At 45.5% G+C, this 23,384-nt stretch overlaps 1 protein-coding gene and 1 non-coding gene across 2 annotated transcripts in view; both read right to left on the reverse strand.

Annotated features, from left to right (window-relative positions):
- Positions 1–18,974, reverse strand: part of LOC112565111 — a 37,209-nt gene extending 18,235 nt beyond the window's left edge. The window contains exon 1 of the mRNA XM_025240406.1: positions 17,651–18,974. Within this exon, the coding sequence (XP_025096191.1) occupies positions 17,651–17,720 (70 nt within the window). The 5' untranslated portion in view covers positions 17,721–18,974. The remainder of the gene's footprint in view (positions 1–17,650) is intronic.
- Positions 2,127–2,198, reverse strand: Trnap-agg. The gene has a single exon. It is a non-coding gene; the product is annotated as a tRNA-Pro (tRNA).
- Positions 18,975–23,384: the final 4,410 nt, after the last annotated feature.

Below are 23,384 nucleotides of genomic sequence, written 5' to 3' on the forward strand. Positions count from 1 at the left end.
TGACAGCCCAATGAACGATGTCATTAAATATTTTTTCTCCTTATGAACGATGGAATCGTTATTTTCAGTCTGTTTCGGGAAAACCTCGCTGTCACCGGGACAAGGATGCTTCTGGATAAAGTGTGGTGCTTGTGAGCTTCAATATGATTCAATATGATTCACTTCAATATGATTATGTTTAAATGTCTTCACTTTAAAGTCTGTTTATATTGTACACTCCTTTCTTCACCCTCCTGTGTGTTTATTCGAGACAAGCGTTTACTTTACTGTCTGTTAATAAAATATATTTATTTACTTTCATGTCTGTATACAAGACACTCTTCTTGTTTATTCTGTTCACACAGTACACTTCGTGTTCAGTTTACTGTGTTCATTTTTGCTTATTTTAGTCTCTGTTTATCCAACACACTTGAAGCTCCCTGCACACCACTCATAACCACGATTTTTCTGTCCACCTCACATCCTTCCATCTCAGATTCCACGATTAGTGTGATCATACTGTTTCTCTCAACAATTACCTCAGCACACACCATTATTAACATTAATTATCCCGGTTGGCACACAATTTCACTTTCCAACCGTTAAACGACAGAAGTGAGAAGGGAAAAAAAACCCCAAACAAACAGAAGGATGAGAGCTGGTCATCCAGGGGTGGCGGCCACAAGAAGGATGAGGATGAGGATGTGGAGGCTGGCAGCTCCTGCTGTGTATTACAGCCAACTATCTGCTGCTGATGCTCACATCAAAAATTCCGGGTGCAATCAGCTCGGGTATAGTTGGAAATGACACCACATATCAACGCACAATAAATCACGGAGAGAGCGAAATGAGAACAGGATAATATTCAACAGAAAAATGTCATAGCACGCAAAGGTATTTTTCTGTTTAATATTAATAATTGACCGATGGAGTTTCACGGATTCTGAATTTCACTCTGTGACCTGTAGCTTTTGAGTTTTGTAGAGGATGACATCTTGATTTTGCTCCACAAGTAAAGCGGTTGAATATGAAAACACACAAAAGAAGAGCGGTTGAATATTTCATTTCATTCATAGTGAGATAATATTTGTTTGAGTATTAAAAGAAGTAACACACTCTTTACATTGTTGTAGAAGCTGAATGGAGTTTACATAATATTCAGGTGATAGTAACTGTAAACATTTATTGAAAACGGCGAAGAGAACTTGGAAAATCAGACTAAAGGGACGCGAGAGCTTTACAGGGTAAAGACAGGCAAAGGTCAAGGGTCAGGACAAGATAATGAATGCAGGTGATAACTGTGAATCGAAACACCTGGGCTGGCGATTACTGGAGCATCTTTTGCAACCGAGTGTCATTACAAGGGGACAGTCGTGAGGCTGAGTACTGAGTTAGTACACGGGGTGGACAATGAGGGTATCTCCTCAATTATTTCTCACATGCGCAGTCCACGTGCGTCGGTGGTTAGAGCGGAAGCTGGGGTTCAGTGTATTAACCATTCAGTTGCCTTTACTGAGACACGCGGATGTAGAGAGGTTGCTGGGAAAGATCGTTGTTGTCGTCAAGTAGCAGCCGACAGATGTCTCTGGTGGCACTACTGGCACACCATCCAACGTGGGAGAGTCAGACACAGGCACACCGTGCTGAACTTTGTCAGGAATTAAGTAGGGCAAACCTTGCTTTGTTTCCACTACCCACAGTCACAAACTACCCACAGTCTCAAAGTACCCACAGTCTCAGACTATCCACAGTATCAAACTACCTCCAATCACAAACTACCCACAGTCTCAAACTATCATTTCGGCAAGAGTAGAAAACTGTGAACACTGTTTTGTCAGACGCATTACTTCTCGTTCATTCAAACCGCTTGTTATCTATGACAATGAAACTAAAATCTTGTCGGTCGTAAAAGACGGTCCTAGTGAAAGAATTCTATAAGCTAAGCCAGACATCTACGCTCGACCCTTTCTCTGGTATGCACACGGCACGAAGAACGTTAAATGTTATGTTGCCATAGACACGGGTGTGAAGAAAGGCGGGTGATACACTGAGTCACAATGTCGAGACGACCACAGTGAAAGCCTTGGTTTTCGCTCGGCTGTCTTTTCTCTTCCTAAAAGTAAAAGAGCATAAAGAAAAACAAACTCGGGCTCGTCCGGGATTTGAACCCGGGACCTCTCGCACCCTAAGCGAGAATCATACCCCTAGACCAACGAGCCAGCTGTACACAACATTTGCATCAAACTGTTTAAACTTTCTTTCCTTTCCCCCCACCTTCCTCCCAGAGTCTACTCCTCCCTACAGCAGACGACAGCCGTGACCTTGTTTGCTGCAACAGCTGCTGCCTGCGGCCTAGAGATAAACTTTTGCCATGACAACCGACTTACTGCCGCTTGTTGCACTGCTTCAAGGCGGCTCTCTGTTGTCGTCTTGCTGAGCCAGTGAGAGAAAAATGTCTTGTGAACATTTGAACAGGTGAGACTACAGTCACTGGAGTGGTAGAGAGTGACATAGTGTTCACAGGCTGATTTACACATGTGAACAGGTCAGAGTGACTCCACAGATGGGCGGTGAGGTGAGACAACAACACACAGGTCACCCATGGTCACGTGCTCAGGAAGAATGTAGTCAGGACATAGAGAAGGCGGAGCTCAGCGAGAAGACTATATAAGGTGTACAAGACATCAGTCAGCAACCAATTATAACAGACTGTCTAAATACAAGCGGGAGTTCTTCAACCGTCTCATCAAGCAGTGGCGTAGGAAGATGTTCGGCGTTGGGGGGGCAAACTCCCTGCTGACAGTGAACGGCGTTCGCACTCGCACATTTCGTAAAAAAAGGATGGGGGGGGGGGTACTGCAAGCACGCACGATCTGATCGTCAGAGGTGCTAGAGCCTCTACTTGCCTCAGGGCCCGCTTTTGTGACGGTGATGACCGTCTCCTCTCTACGTTCCCCTACCTTTCTTCAGTTCTTTGCTCTTTGTGAGGAATTACGTCTCAAATATTGGGGGGGCAAAAGGATATTCCTGCCCCCCCCTGTATTTTCCTTGGGGGGGCGGCTGCCCCCGCTGCCCCCCTGGTTCCTACGCCACTGTCAAGGTATGAAAGCAGAGAAGTTGAAGCATTGCATGGTGTAAACAAGTGTTTACAAAGCTCTGCCTGGTGTAAACAAGTGTTTACAAAGCTCTGCCTGGTGTAAACAAGTGTTTACAAAGCTCTGCCTGGTGTAAACAAGTGTTTACAAAGCTCTGCCTGGTGTAAACAAGTGTTTACAAAGCTCTGCCTGGTGTAAACAAGTGTTTATAAAGCCTGGAGGCACAGCAACTGTTGAAGTGAGTGGTTCCATGTACGAACCACGAAAGAAGCCGCAGGATGTGGAGACCGTTAGTCAACAAAAACTTCCACCTCACGTGTCCATTCAAAAAAGAAAACAGAAAGCCCCGGATAATCCATCATGCAAATGAACTAAAGATGTAGATCAACAAGTTTAAGATAATAAAACCAGAACAGACCAAAGACACTCAAAAAAAAAAAAAGGAGATAAAAAAATGGCCATGAGAATTTTCAACCCTAATGTGAGTATACAAGTGAGTATACTGGGCTATTATAATATGAGTCTACACGTGAGTACACACTGTGGGAAGAAACATGCTGTGAAGAATGTCTTGTGCTAGGTGTCGCTTCAGGTCCTGTGAAGACATTGGCACAAAGTATTTTCCGAAGCGGAAGACGGTTGTGGCTCTTTGAAATCAATCTTGCGGGCATGTTAGGCTGATGAAAGCCAGGGCTCTGTCAACCCGACCTCAACCTTGGGTCGATGTGTACATTATGTGATTCATATTCCCTTAGACCCCACTCACCCTTCTCACTCACCCTCCCTCTCTCGCTGCTTTCATTTGTCGCATAAGACATAAGACATAAGACATGACATCTTCCTGGAGCATCCAGCAAACTTCAAAAAAAAAAAAAAAAAAAAAAAAGCGAGCGCACATAATACATCACACAAAAATAATGACAGAAGCACAAGAATACAAATGCATGCGTACACACGTGCAAACAGACAGACGGCAATACTTTTTTCTCAGCCACAAAGAAAAATTATCTGTGCGACAAAATTTTATGGCAAGACAGTTTTCCTCCGTCTGAAGGTAATAACAGAAAAACTTATGAACTCACTTTCTGAAAAATATATAATTCATCAACAGCAACGGTAAATAAGTCTTTCGGAAGAACATTGTTTCTGCTGCTAAGTGGTCACCGCCTATATTCAGGTTTCAGGAGGAGGCGGGGTGAGTTGGGGTGGGAAGGAATCGGTGAGAAAACAAAGAAAGAGTCTCTGTTTGAGTCTGCCTTTGTCTAGACAATTCATCTTCACCGAGCTTGTTTACAACTCACGAAATTGTCCGCAGCTGTACCAAGGAACATTCTGTAAACCTCGTCCTTCTTACAAAGATGGAGCATCTGTGTGTATGTGAGAGAGAGGTTTGTGATAAATGCTACCTCATTATTTAAAGTAAATGAATAAATAAAGTAAAAGATGCTGACTGGATGGGAGGACTGGGACCGGAAGGAACGACAAGAACAAAAGAGATTACAAGGAATTCGACTTGAAATTATCGTTAAGACTGTTGAATCCTTCAAGGAAAAAGTGAAATGTCTTAAAAAGCTGATAAAATGGAAAACAAAGACACTGGCATCCTTTAATTACACCAACTATAAGGAACAGGTAACCATAATCTCACTGTGATCTCTAAATCACGTGACACTAGTTCAACCTCCATCTTCCTTGGACATCTACCATCTGCTTTGTCCTCTGCGACCTCGTATCTAGCTCGTGAGACCTTCCATGTCCTTGCCAACTGGCCTTCCAAATCATGGACGACGAAGAAGAACGAGAGTTTAATGAAATTAATACTGACAATAACAACCACACCAACAAACCAAGAGGGTAGGAATCTTCCCCCCGCCCTCGCTTGATAATAAAAATATCGATGATGATGAGGAGGAGGAGGATGATGAGGAGGAGGCACCACGGACTTCGCTCATACCCAGCATGCAGCGCTTCTAGCAAGTGAATGATGGTAGCGATGATGTAGCCAAGGAACACCAAGGTCCTCCATTACAAAGATGCGCAAAAGGAAAACGTGAATAAACATCTAAAGGTCAGGACAGGAGGAAGGGAAACACAGGGAGACTGTTGAACAGGAAGGAGGGGGCGGGATGGAAATGGCGGGGTGGACACCAGCTGATAATCAGTCGAGTCTTCACTTCTTGTAGACGAGTGAACAGACTCAGAGGGTTGCTGGCGCACGAGCTGCATTCTTGATTTTTCTTCCTTTTTTTTTGTCTCTAAACACGTTTTAGTGTTGTTCCCTGGCCAGCTCCACAACAGAGAGAGAGAAGACAGACAGAGGCTGGCACCACCTTCAGCAACTAGTCAGACAAGTTGTTGTCCTGGACAAGCAAGCATGGGACAGGATCTTGTAGACAATGTTTACTTACTAGGAACAAGTGGAGTAAGAGCACCTCTCACACCATATTATTGTAGTCAGGACTAGAGCTTAGCAGGACTATAAACAAGAATATAAACTATTGGTGGAGTTATCAAACGAACAAACTCAAGAACAAACACGACACTGATGTTATTATTCCGATCGTTTTCCTCCTTTACTCGAGAAAAACTAATATTGGATGACTTGCGTGACAAGGTTAGAATCGTCATTCATCTCCGGACTTCATTCACTTTCCAGGGAAATTGAGTTGCAGGGCTGTTGGCCACCCGGGTTACCTGGTTCCTACGACGATAAATCCTGGCTAAGGACCAGAAACTTCTTTTCACTCAGCGTTGAAGTAAGATTCTACTTAATGCCTCCAAGACATTCCTCATTCCATTTAAAAGCGACAGAAAAATTCTCAAGCAGCATTAAAGAGTCAATATTTTCTAAGGGCGTTTTACCAGGCATTAAATAGTCATTAATTTAGGAATATTTTTTTGGCAAAGCATCGAGGAGTGAAGACTGGCAGAAGTTCAGTAAGGGCGGCAGAAGGTGCCATTTTTTTTTTAATTTACGGAACGACTCATTAACCTAGAAACAAATTTTAAAAATGAGGACAACACTACATGTGGCTACTTAATATTTTTGTTGTTGTTGAAAAATTTATGGAGCCCTTCCTTTAACTGAGTGATGATGCTTGTTTACGCACAGTTTTGAGTTTGGTGGTCTAAACCTTTCAAATTTGTAAGAAGATTAATTATTTTTGTCCTTCTGTCGACTGCAAAGCTTTTCAATAGCCTCTCGCCCACCTTCACCCTTCTGTCACATCAACTAGTCTTTCACTGGCAAGTCACACGGTGGAGAGAGCTTCTTGTTGTTGTTGTTTTACTCCATCGGCAGCGAGCTAGCCCACCAAACAGGTGTCACAGCCAGAGAATTAAGGTTTGCCCAAGGCAGGATCCGAACCCTCAAGCAAAGATGGCGTTGTGAAGGAGAAGAGGTGGAGGCTCTCCAGCTAAAGGGAGATAAAGCCGCAGCTGCTCAGGAAGACAACTCATGAGGTCAGAGCAGGAGACGCTACTTTGACTGGCTACGACAATAATAACCGTTAGAGACCATAATCACACTGTGTTAGATCACAGCAATTATAATCACAGTGCGATAGGTCACGACAATACTGATGAGTGAACAGCGTTCGATACCCGTGTCGGGAGGCAGGTCATCCCATAGAGAGCTGGAAACAGAAAGGCAGCGAGGGAGGGGAGATTCACGATAACCTTCCCCAACAAAAACAACAACAAAAAACAACAACAACTGTCCAGCAGAAAATTTAGGGCTTTAACACCTTACTCCTCTGCAACCGACAGGTCACGAGTCATATTATGATAGACTGGAATACCAACAAAAAAAACCCCAACAACATAAATAACAATCATGCTGAGCCTATGACACCAATAATAACTAGTGTCAGCTTATAACACCAATAATAACATAATAACTACATTGTTAGCCTATAACACCAACAACACTCCTACTAAGTTAGCTAAGACATCAATGATTTAGCCCCGAGCACAATCATCACACTACACTTGACAGTATAAATATACTTTTTCTTGAATAAACACACCTAAATTTAATTCACAAGTGTGCCTAAGGCTGTAAAGACAAAGCAGCGCACTCTCTGATGTGGCGAGATCAGCTTCCGGTCATGCGCAACTCGTAACAGCAGACGGCAGGTGATGGTATTGGCGGCAACAGGCTCCGCAACACACTTTCCGAGAGTCTGGGGGCTGCATTACCGAGGTTGGGGTCGGGGCGACTTTGGTGGCAGACTTGCCAAAGAATGAAGCAAAAATTCCCGTTAATGACTGCTCTCGGCTGGCAAAACTTTCCCGCGGCAAATAAAAAATACAAAAGTGTTGAGTGAGCTCAGTGCTTGCTCAGATGTCCCGCAGCACATAAAAAAGAAGCGAAGTGTGCAACCGAGGGCGAGTTTTGTCTGGAGTTGCCAGGACTAGACATCTGGCTGATGGCAGGCGAGCACGAGAAGAGTTCGTAAAGTGAGGTTCTCTTGACGATTTGTTTAGGGTCCAGACCACCATCACCGAGCCTCTCTGATGTCTCTCACCGACTGTTGACAATCTCTTGAGACAGAGAGAAATCTAATGTCTCTTACTGACTGTTAACAATCTCTTGAGACAGAGAGAACTCTAATGTCTCCTACTGACTGTTAAAAATCTCTTGAAAGAGAGAGAGAGTTCTGATGTCCCTTACCGACAATGTTCCCAAAGTCAGGAGTTCAAGGAAGAGCATCGTGTTTCCGAAGATACAATATCCACCTGGACCACGAGGACACTACTTCACGGTTGTTTACCCCAGGACATCTTCGACACAGCTTTATAATTTTGTAAACAAGATGATTTATCTTAAATTCTCTACCTTGCCCCAGGGCTACGACTTCATAACTAAGCCCAGAAGAAGAACGAAAGTCCATCGATAGAAGAAGAACGAAAGTCCATCGATGCTTCTAATTACACCTGACAAGCCGCATCCCATTCTTTCTCTGCTTCCGAGCCACTCTGTACATTTGTTGTTTGTGAGATATAATGAAAACGATTTTCCCTGCACTAAAGGTGTAAGGTCGCACGGTGACAGCAGGCTCGACTGTAAACAAAGACTTAAGATGTTTTGACACGTGCTGTATGCCAACAACATGCCGGCGAGATGTGGCCGGGTGCACGGAGAGTCGCTAGGTTGTAGGCAAGACTAAGCACACGGCTCCTCCTCCAGACTTGTTGTACACACGGCTTCTGCTCTGCCTTTAAGTGGGAGGAGATGGAGGGAGAGCCTTCTGTCCGCAACATGTAGTCATAAGTTGCCCGCGAGGGAGGAGAACTTGCACTGAAGATAGCACAGAGCTGCTGAGTTCATGACTTGAATCTTTTGTTGATGTGAGAATGGATGTTGACAGTGAGTACAGTTCCTGCAATAGTGACCAGTACTGCAATGACGTCACGTGACCACACACCCTGGGCATATTCCATGCCGTTTAACTTGTGAAGAACATGGAACCAGTCGTTAGTTGTGTAACGTCCCATTTGAAGACTGGGACGCATGCGCAGAAGCTAATACTAAATCATATGTTATTTTAAGAACAAGAATCATGAGATTCAGACGTCTAAAAATAGGTACAAGAGACCATCGACGTTCGTGTACCGGAACAGAAGGAAGACAAGGATGGTGCGCAGTCCAAGTCTGGCAGCGGCTGACCCCTCAGCAACAGAGAAAGCGAGTTCACCCTCGCACTGCCTCCAGCTGCTGCTGCTGCTGCCTCCGAGCCATCAATAGCATCGTGGGAAGTAGTATATTACACGAACATACTCAATTATTGACAGATACTTGATATTCGCAGACTTCCGAAGCATGGCCCGACATGGTCGATTCGACATTATTCATAGCAGTGCGCTGCAGTGACATGACAGTTAAACTTATGTCCTGACAGCACTGCAGTGACATGACAGTTCAACTTATGTCATGACCAGTGATGTCAGCCTTGTAGCCCTGTGAGTAACACAAGTAACAAGAAAAGCCACGCAGACATCAAAAGGTGAGGGTGAATACCCCGCCCTGCCCCTCCTTCCAACAAGACTTGACACAACAGGAAGACATGGACTGCGGTAATGGCCAGGTCAGCGGGGTCAGCGGATCAATCGCACGAAATAATTTTCCTTCTCTTTGATCCGAGCCGCAGGGCTTCATCTAATGCATAAATAAGGAGGAAAAAAAGTCCATCCTCCCACCACCGTGGTAACAGCGTTGTACAGCGTGTGGGCCTGCCCACGTGGTGCAGTGACGTCACAGAAGTATCACAGACCAACAATGTCTCGGTCGACATTTAGTCATTCCACCACCACCACCATCACCACCACCATTGACAACAACAGCTTCCATCTCTGCCCCCAAGTGTGGTCACCGGCAGCGCGTGACGTCATCTGAGGTCAGTCTGACCCCTGACCTCTGTATCGTACTCAATAATCACTGTGCAAACCAGCACAGGAAGGAAAGAAATGGTGTCGACATTTGTAGTAACAACTACAGGTACCCTAAACAACATCACATGGACTGACAATAAACAATAACATCCTTCGCTCTGCTGGGAACTGAACCTCAGACTCCACGTGCTGCGTCGGTCGAGGAGCAAATTTTTCCGAAAGTAAACACGAACACGTCGATCTAAAAGGAGAAAATTCCTGTAAAATGTGGCACTTGACAGGACACAAATTCCGAGGAGAAGGAAAACATGGAATAAAATTAAGATGCCACTAGAATATCAACAAGGAACAAAAGAAAATACGAACTGGAAAAAGTGTAAGAAGATTAAGGATTGAAAATACAAGAGAGGCCCAAAGATAGAAAAATGTTTAGAGGACACAAAATTTTAAAAATATTAGGAGACAACTGCTAGAGGGAAAAAAGATGCAGTGTCATGACAAGAACTCACTAAACCAGCAAGAAAGAACAGAGAGAAACAGGTCACAGCGAAGGAATATTTTAAATTGAAGAGGTTAACATTTGGACTACACGGCGACGAAGTCAAAAAACAATTATGTCATTATGTCATCTGAGAGACAAAAATAAATCAATCACAGTTTGACAAACATCAGATAAACAGGCACAGAAATTGGTAACAGAAAACAAATTTTCTCTCAGAAGTCGAATTAAAAAGTTCGTTAAAATGTTTATTGCCTTGTATGCTACTTTAGAAAGTGAAACGTCACATCAGCTTGACGGGGAGGGGTGAGCGGTGAGTGACCTCTCAACCGCTGTTCTACAAGACGACTTCATCATCTTTCTGAGCTTATGAAGAAGAAAAAAATGAATAGCCCTGATAGACAACATTTTCTGGACTGGAACCGAGGCTTGAGACAAACTCCTTCCCTAGCTAAACACGGGTACGCACACAGCTGCACGTGATGTCACCGCCTGCAGCTGCGTCCTACGTCACAAGCCGGAGGTTCCTTGGCTCACCGTCTCCGGATACGGTAGAGAAATGAATAGTTATTTCAGGTCCTTGGGCAGCAGATGGAGTGAGGGATGTAGAAGTATGGAATATGAGTCATTAAAATGTATTGATTTCACCCTAAAGGGTTCTGAAACCTTTTTTCTGGTTTGTCTTATTTTTACAGCTTCTGCTTCACGGAATTTGGGCTTTCACTTTTCTTATTTTATTATTTCTCGTCACTCAGTACCTCGCCACCAGGGCGCCTCATGCTGATTGATTTTTAATATTCTGAACTGTAACGATTTTTCTTTTTAACATTCAGAACTGTAAAGATTTTTTGTCCGCTTTCATCTCCTTGTGTTTCGATGTCTCTTCGTAATTAGGTTCTTGCCCTTTAATTTCAGTTCAAGAGCAACATCCCTGCTGATGTAACAGCCCTCGTGCATGTTTAAGTACGCATGCGCAGGTCTGTTTATGGAGGGTTTTATGAGCTTCTGTAGGGGAGTAGGCTCGACAGAAGTTCCAGATGTTTCTTCGGCTAAAAATCTTGGCTCTACTGTGACGTATGTGAAATAGCCCTCGACAGAACCTCCAAGACTGAGCTACGCAATACCAAGCACCACTGCGCCATTAGGAACCAAACTTTGTACTTCTCCCTTCTTCTGCTTTCCTCTGTACATCAACACTCCAGAATGTCCAAACCTTTGTCGCACGACTCACCCTCCAAGCACGCAAATGTCATCACGCAAAACCTCGCCGCTCATCTATTCAGCATCATCCTTGTGGAGTTCTCTCCCTCAGGCGACATCAGAAGACGACAGCGTCATTCAAGCGTTCATTTAAGATTTATTTGTTCACCAAATATCTCGAGAATTCAGTGAGAGCCGAGGCTTCCATTGTCTTCTTGAAAAGTTTGATGTGTGACGTATCGCGTGTGGGAGCTCGCCAGTCGCCATGTTGGGTGAGTTCTCGGAACAAGATCCCATGTCGCGGTGCAGCGCGAGACAAATTGACATTTATTATTATTAGTCGAATCGCGTGACTGCGTTCCACGTCTGATCACGCGACCCTGCAAACTGTGATGCACAGCAGCGGGACTCTATGTCCTGACCTCGTGACCCCCGACGTCGAAGATTCAAAATGGCGACCTTTCGTTCAACGCCAGACGGGGCGATACACGATGTAAAGGCCGGGCTAAAGTGATTGTAAGATTCAATCATGACCCACACGCCTTTCTGTCTTTGCTCCGAGGCACGCAGCTTCACCTCCACCACAACCCAGTCGCCTTTAGTGGAGCCAGTGGTCAGGACAACACTACACTAATGTCACACAACGCTCGGGGCTAAAAAAAAAAAAAAAACGCAATACGCTAAAGTGATCTCATCCTGATAATAGTTCAAATGCTATACGCTAAAGTGATATCAACATGCGAATAGTTCACATACTATACGCTAAAGTGGTCTAAACATGCTGATAGTCCACATGCTATACGCTAAAGTGGTCTCAACATGCTAATAGCTAGTCCACATTATACGCTAAAGTGGACCCAACATACTAGTAGTCCATATGGTATACGATAAATTAAGTGGTCGCAACATGCTAATAATCCACATGCTATACGCTAAAGTGGTCTCAAAATACTAATAGTCCATATTCTATACGCTAAAGTGGTCTCAAGGTGGTAGACACCGTCGCAGGCATAGTTTTTATTCTTTTTTCTCATGCACACTCAAAGACAAACTCTTCCTCGACTTTCATGTGCCCTCAGAATGATCCAGAATAACCGGGATGAACTGTTAGATGTGGGACAAGCAGACAAGTGGACAAGCTGACAGACACTAAACAGTCTAGAGACAGAATGAATTAATACAATCATGGAAATTATTTCCTTTATAATTGTTTATTTTTAAAATAATTTAGGGACAGAATTAAAGTCCGCAAGAAAGACATCACACGCCTGAAGAGAGATCATTGAAGGGTGTTTGGTGAGGGGTTAGGGGTCGGCCAACGGACAGCGTCCTGTTAATGTGAGGAGGGTCCCAGGGTCGTTGAAAAGACTAGACCGGAACACGGTTTTCTCTGGTAAAGAAATCAATGACTGAACGACTGCAGTGGCCACTTCAAATGAAAGAGTAGGAGGATGATTTGCCTTCAGACCTGACGAGGGTCAGCGAGAAGAGAATAATGCTGAAGCCGGCGAGCCAAGACTTAGCGGCCACAAAACTCGGTCATCCCAAACTAGCTAGCCGAGCCTACACCGAGATCTTATTTGTATCTACGATCGATAGTTAGCTGATGACAGACTTGTCGTCAGGAGAAGCGCTAAGTCAGTGAGGGCCAACACACACGAGTTGAAGTCAGTGAGAACTGCAGACCTCCACCCAGAATCCCACTGGAAGGTGACGTCACACCCAGGTACACAGTGCAGGGTTACGTTACACCCCACATGACACTGCGAGCGGGTGTGTCGTGCAGGGCTTCCTGAACTCAAACTATAATTTTTATTAGCTGAGGTCACACTTAGGTCACGCTGAAAGCTGACCTTACAAGACGAGACTGCGAGGTGACGTCCCATCCAGGGTTACAGCACGTGCTGAGGTCACAGTCGGGACCATGTGACTTCGCTGCTACAACAATAGGCTACAGACCTACAGTCACGTGATACAAACACGAATGTAGAGAGGACAGAGAGACCACCACACACTGAGAGAAAAACAGAGAGACCTCTCAACACGTGGGAGCCACATTGTCACTCTAGCCATCGCCTTTATTCTTATCAGCAGGAACAGGGGCACGTAATTTGAACACTTGCAATCACGAGTTCCCTCCCCTTTTCAAGCTTCGCTTGCGCTTGTCCGCCAAACCACACACAGCTCCTCCATCCTCGATAGAAGAAAACTCAAAGAAACATCGTATCGTAATGCCCTTGTCGCGGAGTAGACACACTGAACTCAAGAACTGGTTCTGAACCGTTCAACCCAACAACCCATCAACCAAGCAACCAACCCACCCATACCACGGTCCGCGGAGCCGCTGTTCAGTCCCGTTGATTCCATTGTTCTGTCTCGTCAGCCGCTCTCTGGAGGGTGTGGGTGTGTGGGTGTGTGGGTGGGGTGTGTTTGTGTTGGGTGTGTGTGTAGGGGAGGAGGGATACAAGCCTTGTCCAAACAAAATGGCTGCTATTTTCGCATGAGGCCGAAGAATGGTGCTGGCGGTCTGTTTATCTGAGAGATAAATCGGTTGGCGGCAGCATTTCGTGCAGAAAGGGACAGGCGGCAGGTGGCGCCAGGTAAAGCGAGGTAACCAATCTCCATCGCTCACAGACTGACAGTAAGCTAAAGACAACTTACACTTCCAGTTAACACTTTACAGAACTGCGTGAATACAGGGTGGGGATGGGGATAAACAAACACCCGAGTACCGGACTTTCGTAAATATCTCATTTATGTTCATTTTATTCAGGCCAGACACAGACCAACCGTAGTAGATACATAATTTCTGCACAACAGACTTAATACATACACATATGTATAGCAGTATACTTTGTTCGCGACATTTGAGGGTTTATTTTGGCTGTTACAAAAAGCAGAGAACTCAGTCACACCCTGAGTTTGTTTTGGCCAACGCACGAGGTAGAGAGCAGACGTAAGCAGTCACACCCATGCTGCCAGACAGGTTTTCCGGTTTATTTAGCTTTCTAGGAGAAAACACAAAAGACAACTCTGTTCAGCAACCGTTTTGCCGACATTTCCTGTCCTGCCTTCTCGTTAAACCAGCGGAAGCGTTAAGGGGAGTTCACTCTCGATAACATGACGCCAGCTGTGACAGCAGGCGACACCTACATTTCTGCTTCCGCTTCACTCAGTCACGTGTCTGTCTCTCCATCCTCCGCCACACTGTCACCAGACAAGCATGGACTTTCCATGAGACTCCATGGCAGGATGACAGGGTCCCTGGGACACTGACTCGTGTCACTAGGCTGACTTGTGAGTGTGTTGACACTTGTTGACAGTTGTCACTAGACTGACTTGTGAGTGTGTTGACACTTGTTGACTGTTGTCACTACACTGACTTGTGAGTGTGTTGACACTTGTTGACAGTTGTCACTGACTTGTGAGTGTGTTGACACTTGTTGACAGTTGTCACTACGCTGACTTGTGAGTGCGTTGACACTTGTTGACTGTTGTCACTACACTGACTTGTGAGTGTGTTGACACTTGTTGACAGTTGTCACTACACTGACTTGTGAGTGCGTTGACACTTGTTGACTGTTGTCACTACACTGACTTGTGAGTGTGTTGACACTTGTTGACAGTTGTCACTGACTTGTGAGTGTGTTGACACTTGTTGACAGTTGTCACTACGCTGACTTGTGAGTGTGTTGACACTTGTTGACAGTTGTCACTGACTTGTGAGTGTGTTGACACTTGTTGACAGTTGTCACTACGCTGACTTGTGAGTGTGTTGACACTTGTTGACAGTTGTCACTGACTTGTGAGTGTGTTGACAGTTGTTGACAGTTGTCACTACACTGACTGGTGAGTGTGTTGACAGTTGTTGACAGTTGTCACTACACTGACTTGTGAGTGTGTTGACAGTTGTTGACAGTTGTCACTACACTGACTTGTGAGTGTGTTGACAGTTGTTGACAGTTGTCACTACACTGACTTGTGAGCGTGTTGACACTTGTTGACAGTTGTCACTACACTGACTTGTGAGCGTGTTGACACTTGTTGACAGTTGTCAATACACTGACTTGTGAGTGTGTTGACACTTGTTGACAGTTGTCACTACGCTGACTTGTGAGCGTGTTGACAGTTGTTGACAGTTGTCACTACACTGACTTGTGAGCGTGTTGACAGTTGTTGACAGTTGTCACTACACTGACTTGTGAGCGTGTTGACACTTGTTGACAGTTGTCACTACACTGACACAGTGACTGCAGAATACGGAGTATATATGCAAATATTTACAACAATTTTGAAGTTGTGAAGAGTGTTCACGGCAGTCTCTAATCACCACTGTGACTAATTTCCCCGCCATTACTGCCCTTTGACCTGCTTCATGGCGGCCTTAAATGTTATGTGGCAGTGTGAGTCCGGGATGGAAATGTTCTCGTTTAGTCGACGAGAGTTTTCGCCTAATTAAGGATGTTTATGTTAGTGTAAGGTCAGACTTCCGGACTCACTACATTCTTCAGTCTGCACCTCCACAACATGCGCCTACACGTCAGCACTCCTGATGTTATCACAATCACAGTGTTCACAATTATCCCACTGCTCACATTATGACAATCACAGTGTTCACAATTATCACTGATCATCATTCTCACAATCAGTGTTCACAATTATCATACTGCTCACATTATCATACAACTAACATTTATGCACTGCTCACCATTACTACGCTGTTGTTATTGTCTTATTGCACACCATCGTCACACTGTGGTGTAACACACTGAGACAGCCTCGCCAGTTCGATACCCGTGTCGTACAGCGAACTTTTCCCAGTCCACCCAGCTGACCCCGAAAAAGGTGGGAAGGCAGGTCAGCGAGGGAGAGGAGATGGGGCACCACCCTCACAAAAAGCGGACCTCGACAAAAGTGAGATCTCGGACACCTCACCCCATCCCCCCCACGACAGGAGGGGAAAAAAGTTACGAGACGACCTTTGACCATTCTCCAACTTCTCACCATTATCACACTGTTCACTTTATCACATTCACAAGTATTACATTACTACAACCACTGTTTATCATCGCACTGCTTGCCATCATCCAGTCACAGCTCTCCCACCTGTAGATTACCTCCACACACCTCACGGTCCGCAACTTTTGTCTCAGTAGGCATGCTCTAACAGTTACCATGCCGACAGTTGCTCGAGTGTCACCTTTAACCCCAAAGTAGTGGAGTGGAAAGATGGAAAGTGGAAAGGAGGGGCGAACTGGAGAGCAGCCACACACACACGTACACGGGGGTAGTAGCATCACAACATTTGCTGCTTTCAATATTAAACGGAAAAACTGAAACATGACTCACCCGGTTATCGCAATCACAAAAAGTTGTGTAATGTTCGGACAAAGACGTTTTATATGTATTCATGTTTATTTTTATATGTATTCATATTTATCACGCTCAACGTTCGCAAGTCAGTGTGCCCAAGAAATTCCTGTGTCTTATTTGATGAATGCCTTTGTTCTGTGGCAAAGTAGTCTTTCTTTTTCCATTTTGCAGATGGAGAATTGCATGTGGAAAACAAGTTTTGTTTATTCTATTACCATTGTAAATACAGATTTGTCATTTGTCATTTCTCTCTCTCTTCCTGTTTTTCTACTGTTCTTGTACTTTGTGAATAATAACATCTCAAGCAGTGGGACCTGGAGGGGAGGGGTGATGCAAAGCAATAAGACAATCTTTTCCCCTCAGTCTCTTTTTTTTGAGGGGTGGGGCTGCTCCCCTTGACTCCTGGTTCCTACGTCACTGTAATGCACGTGTTGCGGGTACATACTCGTGCAATACCCTAGTCCCACAACTAAGCCAGATCATCAACTAAACATTACATTTTTTTTTAAACTACAACCTCTACCCGTAACCCTAAACCTACCCCCATGGCCCAGACCGAAACATAATTCAGTCTAAACGAGGCTGACACACACACACGAACGCGCTGTCGGTTTATTCTATCCGCCCTGTTGTTTGACTCAAGATGGTTCTTTAGATCTTACCACCACCATCACCACTACCATCACCACCTGTGTGTGCATGAAAGGGACAGTAACCTGGCATCAGTGTACACACTAAATCGAGATTACTGTACTTGACACACCTGGCACCTGGTGACAACTGGAAACCGCCGACACACAGGTGGCACCGGACGGTGCGTGTGAGTCACAACTGACAGCAGCAGTAAACAAAGGTGGGTCATGGAAACTGCGTTACTGACAGACTGACAAACTGTATTCACACACGTCACAGCTGCAACATGGACTACGATGTGACAAGAAATTAAAAACAAATCCGCGCGCGCACTCACACACAGGTTGAACAGTCTCGTCTGGTTGTTTGCGGAGTTCCTGCCGCGAGCCCTACTTTCCAAACTTCACGACGACATAAAGACAAACAACAAACATGGCAACACTGGCAGTCGACCGACCTCACAAACAAGACTACTTACCAGCGGCTCCAGGCCCGCCCGCCAGCACTCCTGCTAAAAGAAGCAGTATCCATGACGACATGCTTCCCATCCTGGCACCACTTTCACTGGCAATCGACTGTGAGTCGCAGACACTGAGAATCTCAAGGATGAGAATGGAAACTTTCCTCTTCAGCAAACACTCTCCAGAGGGCAAGAAGTTGTCCCTCCCCCCCAACTCCACCCTTTCTCGCACGTGTCGTAGAAACGCCTCCTAGAGGGCAGAGCGCAGGCGCGGTAGCTGCAGCTGTCTGTGCCCCTCGTGCCGCAGCTGTCTGTGCCCCTGTGACTGCAGCTGGTGGCCAGACGCTGCACGGTTACTCCAGTCCCGTCATCTCAGTAGGACAGTCCCAGAATTGTTGCATCTCTCGCACACCTCTACACCAACCGTCTACCCGGCGAAGTTACCGGACGCACGCGCGAGCATACACACACACACGTGCCCGCACGCGCCATGGCACAAGGTACAAGGGCACAGGGCACGAGGTTAGTTTACGAGAAAAATCGACAGAAGGACGCGCCAGGTTCTGAACAAGGGAGAGAACAGCCCGTAAACAGTCCTCCACAATCGCAGCCTGTCCTCGTGGTGGTGGAGTGGTCCAACCTCTCGCATACCGACACTCGGGCTGGCGGGCTGACAGCTTGTCTGTGGAGGGCTGCTGCTGCTGCTGCACAGCTTCGCCATCTCTGGCACAAGCGATCGAGGGAGCAGGCAGGGGTGGGGTGGGGGGAGTAGGGAGGGAGCGAGGCGAGAAGGAGGCCGCTGACTGCCACATACACTCTGCCCTCCTCTCCTTGCGTCTGATGGTCATCCAAGTGCGCTGGTAGTTTGCACTTGTAACACAAGCTGACAGCAACAGCTGTGCACCAGGCGCTATTGTTAGAGGCCAGACCGGACTGTTAGGAGGGAGGTGGGAGGCAGCAGCGTACGCCATGGAGCAGGGATGGAGGTGGAGGTCGTCTGAGCAGAAATTCATTCATCGATTGCTTCCCTTTATTGAGGCAGTGGGAGGGAGGGTGAGAGTACATGCAGTTGGCCAGCATCTTACAAACCAGAAAACTTTATATCTGCATTATCAGTCTCAAGTATTTGTTTAGAAACAAAACTGCTACTGAATCGTGTTGATTATAATCACACCTGCCCTCTGTCCCCCAGGTTCAATCACCCAATCAACACTCAGCATTGCGCCACGTGCAGGACGTGGGGTTAGGTCCCGAGAACACTGAGATCGCTGCGATTGATATTCTGTTGAGATCACTCGTCATCTCTCAATGACTGGCAGGTTTTTTTTTTGGTTTTTTTGTTTGTTTGTTTGGTTTTTTTATTTTTATTTTTTTTTTTTTTTGTTAGGTCAAACCTTCACGTCTCCTATAAAACAAACCCTCTTTGATAAACTGGTGTCTCTTTCCTGAATAAATTTCCTTTGAATTTTAATCACCACGCAATACATCCCTTCTTGTCGGCATGAGTCAGGCTCACTACAGCCTCGGCATGGAGCCAGAGCATCGAACACCTGCTTGAAGTTTTTTGACAGATCGTCATCACAGACCTCCTACCTGCCACCTGTTACTGTGACGTCACGGATGCTGGGGCTCAGGTGACCATCTCGCCCCACACAGAAAGACTGTGAGCTAACCATGATGCTTTGTCGGCATCAGTTCATCCAAGAAAAAGTGCGACTATAGATGAACTAATTACTGAGACGTATTGCTCAGTATACAATGTAAACAAATTCATGTTGGATGGTTTATTGAGACATACTGTTGTCTATAAACAAATTAATGTTGAATGAATTACCCGTATGTAAAGACATTTTTAGTCACTTAATTATTTTCAGGTACGTTTCCTATTAATACACGGCAACCGTCAAGTATCAGGCTTTGGGAGGTGATGGGGAGGAGAGGGACCGAGCAGTTACCGAACTTCCGTCAAGAACTGACAGCATGCCAAAAGCTTCATCATCTCTCTCTCAGCTGCCGTCAACCGGAACTGGCAGCATGCAAAGCGTTACAGCCACTGCCATCAGGGGGCGCCACGGATGCGTGGAGCACTACACGAGAGCAGCACGAGATCGTGAAGGATCCCTCGCCTCTGTCGTAGACTATTACAGACTTTGTTCCCTATAAAGCTCCCTGACTTTCTTACCCTCCCACCTTTCTTACCCTCCCTACCCCACCCACCAACCGTCACCAGCATCACAGCGGCTTCTCCTTGCTGGAAAGGTCACGTAGGGTCAACCCACAGCCAAAGCCACGCTACAGAGGCCAACGAGGTGCAGACGAGAGAAAGATAAGAACCGACATCGCCCCAGTTATCCCCGATGTAGAGGTCGCGGTTCAGCCTCTGTGTGTGTGTGTAGAGACAAGGGCGGGACCATCACACTCCTGATTGTAAGACGAACTTAAGGCCACAGCACACAAGCGTGAGCGTCGTGAGGCAGCACCACCCCGAGTGCCACCCTGTCGACGGCTTCCTCCCCGCTCTCCCCGCGGATTTGAGAAAGGGGTCAAGGGTCAGAAGCAGCAGACGCAGTGGTGGCGCTGAGGGTTTTCCAGTAGCAGAAGGTCACTAGCTGGAGGCTAGCTTGTGTCTGCGATTGGAAAACTTTTCCTGTCCACCAAGCAGCTCTAGGTATTTCCTTCATCAGCCACCATCACTGAACACCTGATTTATCATCCATTTGGCACCTTATTTATTAGGGAAGGTAGGAAGGTTGGAGAAGAACTGGGTATGCTACTTCTTTCATGAAACCACAGGGAACTGATCTTACATCACTTGACTACGGCTCGGTTGGTTTAGCTTCCGAAAATAAATTTCGCAACCAGTTCAGAATATCTAAATGGCACACTGGATTTAAATGATAGATACTGACTTTTTCAACTGTTTTCGCTAAAACTTTTGGGTTTCAAACAAACCATTTACTTACAGCCTTAACTAACACACAGCTGCTCACTACTTCTCCAAGACCGCCATGGTTGTTACCTTTGCCCCCAAGGAAACAAACTGACAGGAATTTGTAGGAAGCAGCATTCGACAATAAAGGCATCTCTGTCACCTCCCTCCACATGATTTTTATCATTCCAGGATTCTCCACTTCGCTCAGCTCTTGATTGCTGTACTCAGGATCGACATGGCATGGCGCGATCCCAAGATCCTTGACATCAGTGTTTTATGAACCACATTCAAGAAACTGAACAAAAACCAGCCGTCAATGGGGTGGACGACGTTCTTCGACTCCTTGTACTGCCCCACAGATGTGTGGATTTTTGGTTTGTTTGTCAATAAACTATTGCTGTGTAGCCAAGAACTCTGAACAGAAACAAATGATAATGTCAGCATATATCATTTCAGCCTAACTTACCATTTCCCTTGTAGTTTTCTTAAACACTTAACAGTCTCGTTACTGTCGCTTGGTGGCACCTGATGACAGACATTAAAGGTGGGCATCGCTCGGAAAAAAACAGGAATAGTGTAAACATCACGTGATCTCAGGTTCCTGGTGCGATCAGCGACACACCAGGGCATCACAAGTCATAAACCCCGGATATTAACTGTAAAAAGCTAGAACCCACATCCATAATTAAATATTAGCCACAAGCACTCAGAATTATCCAGGCTTCTTAGTGTTAATTCAGTCTATTTGCCATTTATTATGTTTGTTGTGTAAAAATGTTGGCCGTTAGGATTATTTTACCGACCTTTGCCGTTTGACTGCTTACAGGTTTTGGCTTAAAAACAACTTAAACCTTGACTCACGCTAGTGGTGCTGCCATGGTAGCCACAAGCAAGGCTGGCTGACGATCTAGCTGAGAAAATAGCCAGAAAGACATAAAAGAAGCCATTGAGCAAAGAGGAAAAAGAATGTAGCAATTTCAAGGCTCCCCAGAGGTCAAAGAACTGGAGACATCAAAGGCCTCGAGCCCGCCATCGCTGGCTTTGAAACTGAGAAAATGGCTGGCGATGTACAACATAAAGTTGGCCTTCGTAGATGAGAAAAGTTGCTCATACAAAACTGTTCTTAACTGATAAAAGGTGGTATGTAAGTTTTGAAAGCAAGTCTCTCAAGCATGGCTGTTGAGAGAGAGACTTTTTACTAAGTTTCAAAACGCAAAACTGATTCGACTGTCATTGCTAAATGTAATAATGTTACAACTATAAATGTTTCCAGTTGTAATGCTTATTGTTGAAGTTGAGACATAAAGGACCAGAACTACTTTATTCACACGCACTACTTTAAAGGGATACTCAAGGCTTGTGATAAGGCTCTGGCGACGGTCAAACGTTTCAAAAATATATTTAGTTACAATGACAGAGCACGGGAGGAATAAAGGAGAAATAAAGGATTCGTTTCTCACTTAATTACCACTTATTAGCACTATTTCAGTTGCCGATGTTTATAAACATTGAAAAAAATCCAGTGAAATCGACCCTTGTGTCCTTCCGCCGAGTAACCACGATAGCTTCCCGAGATGATCAAGTAGACGAGTCTTCTTGTGATGTCAGAGTCTTCTTGTGACATCAGTCTCCTTATGACGTCACACACACAGGAAATGTCTGAGGTCATTGCGAAGATTTGACGTCATTTTATTCGTATGACGCACTCTGTGTGTCAGGCTTGTAAGGCTCTGTCTGTCGGAAACTGATGAAAAGACAATTTTGAATCTTTTCCATATTTTCGTGGCAATCGGGTGCAGCACATTCTCGAGGCATGGTTGTCACTATGGAAACCACACGTCATAGGGTCACGTGACGGAGAACGAGACTTCGTGGAAGCAAAAAAAGAGTCCCGTGTAATTTCTCTTATTAAACACAACATTCCACTAAAAACCTTCAACGTTTTCCACATGAACACACATATAAATAGACGACATTCACATTTATCCTACTCTTTACGCCATTCTAAGCAGTTTTATTTTGCCTTTAGAATCCCTTTAATCACACGCCTTAGACTACAACTCGACTTAGCCATGAAAACAATTTAATTAGTAAGTGTTGACTCAGACTGTTTTAAAATTGTAAGAGGGACTGATGATGTCTATTGTGAGTTCTGTCTACTCATGTTAGGGACTGATAATGTCTACTGTGTGTTGATGTTGATGCCAGGAACTGATGATGATGTTCCATCCTGTATCACCATCTGCCAGAGCTGCTTTGGACTGCGGCGAACTGGTGGTGAGGGGTCCAACGTTTTCTTTGGTTTGAGTCCCACACCCGTCTTCTCTCCAACAGTCTGCCGCCGCCCGTGTAAATGCTGGCAGCAACTTTTTTTTTCTCTCTCTATCTCAACCCATCCCTCTCTCTATCTCAACCCACCCATCTGTTGTGTGTGTGTGGGTAGGGAGGGGGGAGCAAGAAATGGAAGGAAGAAGCAGCAAGGATGTGCACTCAGATTCCCGTTGTCCCGCCATCTTCACTTAACACCCTCTGATAGAGACGGTTAACACCCGCTGGCAGCCAACACCCGCTAACCGACATCACTGTTGAGGCGCACAACGATCATTATTCGCGGTGTGAGACAGTTTATGTGAAGGACTGGGGTGGGTGGGCCTTGCGCCATTGTGTTGTGTCTGGACAGTCTTCTTGCATTATGTATGGTGTGTGGGGGGCGACAGTCTGGTGGGTATCGTGGCTGGACACCTTAGAGCCGCTCACACGTACCCGCACGGCAAATAAATCTTTGCACGTGTCACCTTGACTACGTTTCTGGGTGTTTCG

Source organism: Pomacea canaliculata, linkage group LG5 (assembly GCF_003073045.1).
Source record: "Pomacea canaliculata isolate SZHN2017 linkage group LG5, ASM307304v1, whole genome shotgun sequence".
NCBI classification, from domain to species: domain Eukaryota; kingdom Metazoa; phylum Mollusca; class Gastropoda; order Architaenioglossa; family Ampullariidae; genus Pomacea; species Pomacea canaliculata.